At 39.8% G+C, this 10,554-nt stretch overlaps 3 protein-coding genes across 3 annotated transcripts; all 3 read right to left on the bottom strand.

Annotated features, from left to right (window-relative positions):
- Positions 1-2,380: 2,380 nt before the first annotated feature.
- Positions 2,381-3,562, bottom strand: SS1G_11027 (hypothetical protein; the record flags this gene model as incomplete). The annotated part of the gene is made up of 4 exons (XM_001587737.1): positions 2,381-2,484; positions 2,655-3,139; positions 3,224-3,342; positions 3,497-3,562. The coding sequence occupies 4 exons, from the start codon at positions 3,560-3,562 to the stop codon at positions 2,381-2,383; spliced, it is 774 nt and encodes a 257-aa protein (XP_001587787.1).
- Positions 3,563-4,848: 1,286 nt separating this feature from the next.
- SS1G_11026 (predicted protein) lies at positions 4,849-5,092 on the bottom strand (the record flags this gene model as incomplete). Its single annotated transcript, XM_001587736.1, has 3 exons — positions 4,849-4,943; positions 4,977-5,007; positions 5,060-5,092. 3 exons carry the CDS (start codon positions 5,090-5,092, stop codon positions 4,849-4,851), a joined length of 159 nt encoding a protein of 52 aa, XP_001587786.1.
- Positions 5,093-6,077: 985 nt separating this feature from the next.
- Positions 6,078-10,358, bottom strand: SS1G_11025 (hypothetical protein; the record flags this gene model as incomplete). Its single annotated transcript, XM_001587735.1, has 3 exons — positions 6,078-6,254; positions 6,303-7,843; positions 7,994-10,358. The coding sequence occupies 3 exons, from the start codon at positions 10,356-10,358 to the stop codon at positions 6,078-6,080; spliced, it is 4,083 nt and encodes a 1,360-aa protein (XP_001587785.1).
- Between the last annotated feature and the right edge of the window lie 196 nt (positions 10,359-10,554).

The following is a 10,554-nucleotide window of genomic DNA, read 5'->3' as shown; positions in this document are numbered from 1 at the left end:
CCAGTATTCTTGAGTGTGACACGAGGTTTGCTCGTCTAGATCACGTGGAAGTGCTCTAGGCTCTCGAGGTGGTTTATAACTAGGCGTCAAGCAGGGACTTAAAGTAATGACAATAATGCAATTCGTAACTAATAGTAGGGTATACTAAATGATTGATCTTGAGCACGAAGCTCTATACAAAGGAAATCCATCTTGATTATATAGTCCTTCATGCTTCCATGATTACTAGTGATCCTTCATGATCATTAGTGATCATCTATATCGTGATCCTTAGTGATCCTTAATGATCACCAGTGATCACCTATACCGTGATCCTTAGTGATCCTTAATGATCATCAGTGATCACCTATACCGTGATCCTTAGTGATCCTTAATGATCACTATTGATCATTTGTGATCACGTGTCTTGGTAGTTGTGTAGCCCGTCGTAACAGTTTGCCGTCTAGATCACGTGGAAGTGCTCTAGGCTCTCGAGGTGGTTTATAACTAGGCGTCAAGCAGGGACTTAAAGTAATGACAATGATGATATGCAATTCGTAACTAATAGTAGAGTGTACTAAATGATTGATCTTGAGCACGAAGCTTTATACAAAAGGAATCCATCTTAATTATATAAATCTTCGTATTCCAACATTGGAGCGATGGAGCTGGGGAGCGAGATTCGAATCTTGCTCCTTCGTGTAACGATACTATACTGGAGGCAGCGGCTGCCTAAGGTTTCGTCTGGTTGGTAGTTGTGGGTTAAGGCTTTATCACTGGTCTTCACTTGGAAGTGAAGTCGTTATTAGATCAAGTAGAATGTAAATAAACTAATTGATAACTAAGTTAAGTACAAAACTCCTTAACTATAAGACTAAATGAATGTTTATATACCCTATATCATCTTTTGAGGACCCTATGGACCCTTCGGTCCTCAAGGTCCTCGAGGTCACGTGAATTAATGAATCGTGACACTTCGCTCGGCTCGCTCCCCTCACAAGACTATTCATGTGATCCTATAACACGTGATAATAGTTTATAATGTTACAACGTAACACTAGGCCTCTCGAGGTGGTTTATAACTAGATGTTAAACAGGGACTTAAAGTAATGACAATAATGCAATTTGTAATTAATAGTAGAGTATACTAAATGATTGATTTTGAACATAAAGCTTTATACAAAGGAAATCTATCTTGATTATATAGACCTTTATGTGTTACGCCGGGTAACAAGAAGACGCTCACGTGTTACCAATATCATGTGACTGACTCAGTGAGGATCAGCAAGCTCAGTACTGAGCCATACTGATCCTACTGATCAGCTAGAACACGAAGGTCTATATAATCAAGATGGATTTCCTTTGTATAGAGCTTCGTGCTCAAGATCAATCATTTAGTATACCCTACTATTAGTTACGAATTGCATTATTGTCATTACTTTAAGTCCCTGCTTAACGTTTAGTTATAAACCACCTCGAGAGCCTAGAGCACTTCCACGTGATCTAGACGGCAAACCTCGTAACATTTTGTTAAAAGGAATGACCTTACACAGGGAATAGTTGGGAAGCTGATAGGGCAGAACTGAGGTAATACTGGTCTAGTATTTTAATCACTCTTCTAAGTTCTACGGAAGTGCGAAGCTCTCTGTCACAATTCATTAATTTATGTGACCTCGAGGACCTTGAGGACCGAAGGGTCCATAGGGTCCTTGAGGACCTTTTGGACCTTAGGGTCCTAAGGATCCTCAAAAGATGATATAGGGTATATAAATATTCATTTAATCTTGTAGTTAAGGAGCTTTATACTTAATTTAATTATCAATTAGTTTATTTACATTCTACTTGATCTAGTAACAACTTCACTTCCAAGTAAAGACCAGTGATAAAGCCTTAACCCACAACTACCAACCAGACGAAACCTTAGGCAGCCGCTGCCTCCAGTATAGTATCGTTACACTCTCCTACAGAGAGCTTCTCAATCTAGTCCTAATAGGGCTAGTGCCCTGTGCACGTGCTACGCAGGAATCATTCACTTTAACTATTTTTTTATTTTTTTATTATTTTTTTAAATAGAACTTTTTAAAAATTAAATATAATCATATAAAACCATGAAATATAATTTTGATTTGATTAAAGTGATAAGAATTGAGGGAGAAAATAACTTACTTTATACAGAAGCTATTCTTCTCTTCCAAATGTGGCCTAGCGCTGTACCATGTAAGATTAATCTATTTCTTGTCAACAAAAGATTGAGAATACATATCACATGTACGTGGAGAACACTTGGATTTATTCGAATATCCAGTCATATATTCACACTAAATCATCGTTCATTTATTCCCTTCATAATTCCAAACCCTACCCCTTACAATTTATCAGAATCTCCAGAAGTTGAGATATATCAAACAGAAGCCTCGGCAGCTTTGATCAATTTCTCGGCTAACCATTCCGGCTGGCTAATAAAAGGACTGTGACCGGAGTTTGTACGTTCGATTGTATCAAAACCTAAGTGGGTTTGTGATTAGTCTTCTAAAAATTATGGGATTGAACATGAAATGGAGAGAGAACGAAGGTCATATCTTCTTTCATGATAATAGGGACACATAGTGCTCATTACATGAAAAACGACCCAAACTCGCTCAAAGAAGAGACACAAAAAAAGCAAAAACACTTACTTTCTGCAGCAATCTCCTGTGCTTTTTTTATTATTCCTAACTGTGCCTCCAAGACAAGCGCTCTATCGTCCTCACAAACCACATACGTACTAGGAATAAATCTCCAGGGCGCCGCTGTTATGGGCGAATCAAAAACCAAACTATGTTCTTTCAACATATCCACATATTTCTTGGCTTCCTTTTTGTCAATATCGTTATAGAAAATTTCATATGGATCTGAACAAGTTACCGATTTTAAATCGGGAGTGAAGGACCACCACGGAGGAGGTTCGTTGAGGAAACTTTTGAGAGAGGTGGATTCGGGGAGACAGAATGATGCGATGTAGATTAGGCGGCGGATGAGGCCGGGTGGGGATGAGGGAGTAGTAGAGGTGGGGAGGGTTTTGATATAATTGGCTAAAGCTTCGGAACCCACGGTTCCGCCGTAGGAGTGGTAGACCATGATTACAGGGGTGGAGGTGGAGAGGAGGGAGTCGACTTTATTTCTGAGATGGTGTTAGACTTGGGTGGAAAGTTAGGGAGGAAAGTGAAAGAGGGAAAGTAAGATGGGGAAATGAAGGGATATTAACCGGATTACTTCCACATCTGGCTGAAAGTCATCGAGTGGAGGAGATGCACCCACGGATTTGAGGTTGATGCCATGAACCTTATAGCCCTTTGCTTCGAGGATATCTGCAGTGGGTTTGAACTTGATTGAGGAACTTGTCAGAACGGAACGTTAAATAAGCTTAGGATGAGTGTATGAGCTTCTGAGGATTAGAAAAGCTTAAAGGAAGCAATAGCAGTTACACTCCTGAGTCCCAAATACACATATTAGACGAAGTCAAAGTAGGAGACCTTACACATTCCGGACCATGCCATGCTCCCGGCACCAAAACAAACTCGGGCTTTTTCACAATACTTCCCATATTGACATGAAGATGAAGATTAGTATGAAGATAAGGATGAGGATGAAGATAGGGATGAATATGAATATGAAGAAACAATACTTAAGCAGAGATGAAGTCACAGTTTATAAGCATGAGTAAAACGGATAACTCAGCGGCGCGACAAGCTTACAAACCCCATTTCTCCCGTAGGTTATATATTGAATGTGGAGGCACGGAAAGGTCGAATGATCTCATTTTTGCTCCAATAAAGCTTGGATTTATTCTTCTAACAGTTGTTCCACGTAAACGGGTCCAATTATTTTACTTTGGTGCCAGGATAGATACAAGGAATTTTGAAATCCGGTTTTCGAATTGCAATTCAAAATCTTCGAGTCTTTTTGTTCTCTTGGAATTTTTTCATGGGTTGCGGCGGAGTATGTATGGATCTGAATGGGACCAATGGGTAGACGAATATGGTTGCTTGATTTGAAGCTATTTCCAGTTGAAGAAAGACGTAATAAAGATTACCTATCTACCTCGAAGTGAATTCCAAAGGATATATTAGACTTCTCTAGTTGTTAGTCGATTTGATATATATAATCATTTAAGTTCGATCCCTAACGCTCGCCTCCTGGTGGAGTGAGTGGGTTGATATATTCATATCTATTTATATTCATGATAGGTTTTCTTTAATATATAATAAACTATATTAAATATCTCTTGAATATTAAAAACTCTCTTTATAATCTGTTTATAAACTTGATTTTTTTAATATGATATAAAGTTGTATTTTGAAGAAATTTAAAAGATGTTGAAATTTTTTTTTTTTTGAAAACTTATTTATAAGATTACTTTATCATTTTAATAATAATAATATGTATAAATATATTAAATTATTTCAAAATCTACTTTTATATTAAAAGTGATTAAAATATATTTATTTTATTTGGTATTTTTATAAAACCAATATAAACTATAAGAGATTTCTTTTTATATTTTAAATATTTATAAAAAATATTTCTTTAGAAAACAATATTAAATTTATAATTTAATAAATCTCTAATATATAAAAAGTAATAAAATAATCGAATTTTAATATAAGTTAACATTCAGATAAGATAAGTATACATTAGTGTATATAACATCTTACAAAAGAGCTATTAATCTATTTAATTACTATTAGGAAAACATCATACACCGAAGGACCAACTACTCAAGTACTCTGTATTAGAATCAGATACTGATTGACCACAGATTAAATCTTCAAATGAACCTGGCTCTACATTCATCTAGTTATGAATAGATAGATCTAGAAAAACAACCATCTACCGAAGAATCAAGCGCACAGCCAAAGTACCGCACACAGCTCCCGAAGAATCAACCCGCACAGTCAAAATGCCGCATACAGCTCCCGAAGCCCCTCAAAAAAAGTAGGTTAATTTGTCTTTTATACTTTGTAGCTGCACGAGCAGGTGACAGGTGTGCTATAAAGTATAATTATATGGGGAAATATTCATGGAGTACGTAAGATCTTACCGATGTATAGTAGAACCCCGCTATACCGGACATTTTTACAATACTAATCATTTTTTTATATGAATATAGCGGAAATTTCGGTATTTTGTATATACCGAACAAAAATCTTATAATTCTCATGTATGTAAAGTATTATTTACTAGTGTAATACTTTTTAAAAATTAAAAATTAATTTTTTTAATATTTCTATGCTACGACAAGTAACAATTAGGTCACGGAATTAGTAATAACACATAACGCGAGGATTCGAAGAGCTCGAAGGCTTGGCCTCTCGAACCCTTCGATCGAGGAAAGCGAAAGAATCAAAGCTCGATCCCCTTGCTCTTTTCGAATTATGAAATATGAAGGTCTATATAATCAAGATGGATTTCCTTTATATAGAGCTTTGTGTTTAAGATCAATTATTTAGTATACTCTACTATTAATTACGAATTGCATTATTGTTATTACTTAAGTCCCTGCTTGACGCTTAGTTATAAACCACCTCGAGAGCCTAGAGCACTTCCACGTGATCTAGACGGCAAACCTCGTAACATCCTATCTTTGAAATTTTGTAAATTGATCATATGATAAGTTTGTAATGATGATAGGGTTAAATTTCGAGGCTAATTTACCATATAAACTTATTTATATTTTAATATCTGAACCTCTTTACCGGAAGCCTGTTTATACCCGTGGAAATAGAGTTGATTTTCTATATTCGGTATAATGGGGTTCTCGTGTAGCTTGACTAATTACGTAGATAGATTATGTACTCCATTGTCCGATGTCGCATACGAAATTGTTAGCACAAGATATTTCAGGATTCACTAACCACAACGTAGGTAGATGATGGCGATATAATATTGCTTTCTAGAGGTATCGTTATAACACAATAAACTTAAACGTGAGTAGGAAAACAAAAAGCATGATCTCATTAATAGTCCCATAATAATCGTGATACATCCAATATATCCACAACGTTTATCCAACTCCTGAAGAACAATAACAAAACACAGCAATGAGCTTCCTCATCTCATTACGCTCGACCCGTAATGTAATCCTTATTCTCTATCGTCACACTCTTGGTCATATGATTGACCTTGTATACACCAACTAATCTACTTGCGAGTTCAAACATGTTGTTCCGCAGTGAGATAACAATGAATTGTGCGTTTTTGGTCCGTTCCTTGATGTAGGATGCTACGATAGAAACCTGGATAAGTTAGCATAGTATATCGACAAGACGGAGTATCCTACTTACATTTCTAAAATCAAGAGCCGCATCGATCTCGTCCATGACATACAAGGGTGTTGGTTTGTAGTGGTGCAAAGCAAAAACAAGTGCTAAACTGCTTAATGTTTTTTCACCACCGCTCAAGTTTGAGATGTTCTTCCAAGACTTCTTCGGTGGCATCACACTGAATAGGATTCCTTCAGAGAATGGATCTAGCGAGTCCACCAGTTCCAATTCGGCGTTTCCTCCCATTGTGATCATTTGGTACATTTCTTTCAGTCGAAGAGAAATCGTACTGAAGCCTTCCATGAACCCTTCAAGACGTAGACGTCGTAAATCATCACAGCGTTTCTTTGCCATGTCTCTTTGAGTTACGGCACTTTGTAAGTCTTGATTCCTTGCAGCGTGTTCTTCAACTCTTCGACGATATTCAGCAAGAACACCTAGCTCGACATTGACATTCTGAGTTTTCTCTTCTAGAATTGCAATCTCTCCTTTCAATGCCTCTTTGCTCATATCTGCGAGTTCATCTCTGGTAAAAGTGGGAAGTTCTTCCTGTTCAACTCCTTCACCCAGGTCGCCAATATTTTGCAAAGTAAGTTTGCCCAACTTTTCCTGCCAATATCTTAGTCGCTTTTGGTTTTCGGCTAATACTTTATGGTTCTCTTCAAGCTTGTTGCGCATCTCTATCTCAATTGCACGGATGTCATTGAGCTCGGAAGTCTTCTCATCAAGATCGGCTTTCAAAGCATTAAGCTCCTTCTTCTTTTCTTTCAAGGTCTCTTGGGCTTCGTCGACTTTGGCTTGCGATCCTTCAGAATTTGATCCTTGCTTTTGAATCTCCTCTTCTAGTGCTTCTAGCTCGGCAATGGAAGCCTGTATTTCCTTGGTAGCCTTGGCATGATCTTTTTCGTGCTTAACGACTTGTTTCTCAGCTTTGGTTTTTGTCACTTCCGCTGTTGACATGGCCTGGCTGAGGGTATCAATCTCTTCCTTCAAGGAGTCCACCATGGCACGCTGAGCACGAAGCTTCTCGCCACCAACCTGCATGATCTTATCCTGAAGACCTTTGATCTCTTCCTCAACGCTCGCTGTTTCAGCATGAAGCTTCTCGATTTCTTTTTGAAGTTTCGCGATGTCTTTATTTAGTGCAGACACTCGACTGTCGTCCGTTTGTGAGGGTTGGTGCTCCTTGCTCAATTCCTTGATGCGTCTTTGTGCGTCTGCCAAGTTTCGCTCGGAACTCTCTACCTCCAGAACGAGCTTTTGCATTTTAGTGTCAAGATGTGGTATTTGATGGTTTATATCTCTAAGCCTCGTCTCTAGGTCTCTTTGGCGGCCTTGAAACTTCTGGAAAGTCTGTTCAAGCTCATCTCTGTTTACTTCCAACTTAGAGACTTGCTCTTTAGAGACCTCGGCCACGAGTTTCGAGGACATCAGTCCCTTCTTGACAGTATTTCCACCACCAGACATCGTACCTGACTTATCAATCAATTGGCCATCCAAAGTCACGACACGCCATCGTTTCGCCCCATAAGCGATGCGGTTAGCCTGTGCTAAATCTTTCGCTACAAGAGTATTTTGTAATGAATGAAAAAATGCTGGTCTAAACTTGTCATCTTTTGGTTTGATAAGATCAAAGAGGCGAGGGACGTTTTCGGGTGTTTGGATAGGCGATAAGTCACGGTTTCCTAATTTATCTAAACACATGAAATTACCTCGTCCAAGATTTGTTTTTCGAAGATACTCGATACACTGCTGACCAGCCTCGACTGTATCTGTGACAAAGTTATCCAGGGCACCACATGCGGTAGAAATTGCGATATCAAATTGCTGGTCAATTGTGCCTAGATTTCCAAGCCGGCCATGGAAACCATCAATCCGACCAGACTCTTTAAGTCTCATTAGTCCCGTAAGAACGTTCCCTTGAGTTTGAGTGTTCGAAAGACTAGCACGGGCTTCATCGGCTTTTTGGCGAGCACCTGATAGTTTAGAACGGAATTCTGGCTCTTTCTGGGACAGCTGTGTGAGCTCGGCTTGTAGTCGAGCACCATCTTTTTCCAGCTTCGCTCTTTGGCCCTTGCATTGCTCAAGTTCTTCGAGTTTAGCCTGCCTACTTTCTTCTATAGTCTGCACCTTTGATTGGATCTCCCGGAGTGCCACAGCACCGGCATTTGCCTTCTCATGTAGGATCGCGAGCTCACTTTCTGCTACAGCAATCGCAGATTGTTTTTGATTAATCTTCTCGTTCCAGGGCTCCAGTGACTTCTGCTTGGCCGCAATTTGATCGGAAAATTTTTGCGTTTTCCCCTTAAGACTATCCCTGATATTAGCGAGCTCTGACTCTTCTTCGGCCATCCTCTGTTCAGTTGCAGTGATCTCAGCGGCAGATTCCTGAATTTCTTCTGCAAACTTCTCGATTGTAGCCCGAGATTCGGAAATAGCTGAATCGGATGTATTGATAGTCTTTTCCAGCTTCTTCTGTTTGCTTGTCAAGAATTTCCTTTTCTCTTCAAGCTTCACTCGCTCTTGATCGAGGTTTGCCATCTCCTTAAGAATTGCTTGCGTATAATTTTCCACCGACTCATACTCCTTCTGACCCTTCTTGTACTCTTTCTCAAGCTGCTTGATACCTGCTTCGTTGCCTTGATGTTTTTCCATCTCAGCGTCTAGCTGTGCCTGCATCTGGCCGATAGCCTCTTCTGTAACCGCTAGATTATCGCCACACTCATTGATATAAACTTGATATAGTGCTGATTGTTTCATAGTCAATTCATTTTCATCCCTGATGTAAGCAAGTGCTTTGTCTTTCTTATCTTCCAGTGCATTTTTCTCTTTTTCGACATGCTGGACCCGCCCACTCTTTTCAACACATACTTCATTCAACGTTTCCACTTCGGCAGCGGATTCTTCAATAGGGGTTTTATATTTGGATGTACCAATGATATCCTCCAGGTATTCCAATAGCCCGTCATCGTGCTCATTTGCAGCTTTTGGCTTCATTTGAGCAATTGACTCGACTTCACCTTGGAGGATCAAAAATCTTTTATGATCTAGATCGACGCCTCTGTCACGAAGAAGTGTCGTGACAATAGTGAAATTTGACTCTTTTCCGTTTATATAATATTTACTGGCATTGTTTTTGAAAGCCCTGCGGGATATCACTAAATCAGAATTGGGAATGATTTGATGAGTACCATCAGGCTGATCCATCACTTCTTGGAAATGTACGGCAACCTCACAATGGTCCAAATCCGGGAAGGCTGCAGAGTTGTGAATTAATGCGGAAATCTTGCCTTGTCGCATTTTACTAGCTCGGAAGCCAAATACAAAAAGAAGAGAATCAATGACGTTGGATTTCCCGGATCCGTTGGGGCCAACGACAGAAGAAAAAGAAGAATGGAAAGGGCCAACTTCTTGACGACCGGCGTAACTCTTGAAATTCGTAAGAATCAAATAAGTGATGACTATTCGAGCCTTTGGACCGGTATCCTCAACCACTGGAGCTGCCAAAGTCCTTGACTTAAGCACAATATCCATGGGCTTTTCCATCATTGTATCCATTGCTCGTATAGGTTTGACATCTGACGCTTGACCCTCCGAAGTCCTAGGCCTTTCTACGACATCGGTCAAAACTGTGCTATTGTGCATTTCAGATGGCTCAGGAGATTGTGACGTAGTCGGTGTTGGTAGAAGTGGGATTGATTCGGGTGCAATTGAGCTGCGTGCACTTCTGGTGGGCAGCACACTCTTCCTCTTCCGCGGGGCTGCCTTTTTCGTAGGTGACTCCGGTGCTGGAGTTGCCGTCTGATTAGGATCGAACACTTCTGAGGGCTCCATGTTTTCTGCTCCCATGCTCTTTTTTGCTCGGCCGCCTGTGCGAGGGGTAGCTGCAATTGAGTTCGTTGTCTTCCTTCTCGATTGCGGTGCTTTTCGTGGACTACGCTTCGGCGCAGGTGTAAACTCCTCCTCACCATCTTCCTCAACTTTGACTTCCATATTCTCCCCTTCGTCTGACGATTCCACTACCACTTTCCGGCGAGAAGCCACACGTCTCGAAGACCGCACTGGTGATTCCGACATTATGAGGTCCAGTAAATGTGTTGCTTTTTTTTACTCGCGGGGTAAAAATGGTTACTGCTGTCAATAAAGTACCTATGGTCTCAGAATCAGATATGCACAGTGAATAGTATAGCATAAAAGAGCCTAAAATACCTGTTAGCGACGCGCCTTATATTCAATCAATCATTCGGGCGTAAAATGTTTTGTTGAGTTTCGT

Source organism: Sclerotinia sclerotiorum, genomic scaffold (genome assembly GCF_000146945.2).
Source record: "Sclerotinia sclerotiorum 1980 UF-70 scaffold_17 genomic scaffold, whole genome shotgun sequence".
Lineage (NCBI taxonomy): Eukaryota > Fungi > Ascomycota > Leotiomycetes > Helotiales > Sclerotiniaceae > Sclerotinia > Sclerotinia sclerotiorum.
This window is presented reverse-complemented; position numbering and strand designations above follow the sequence as displayed.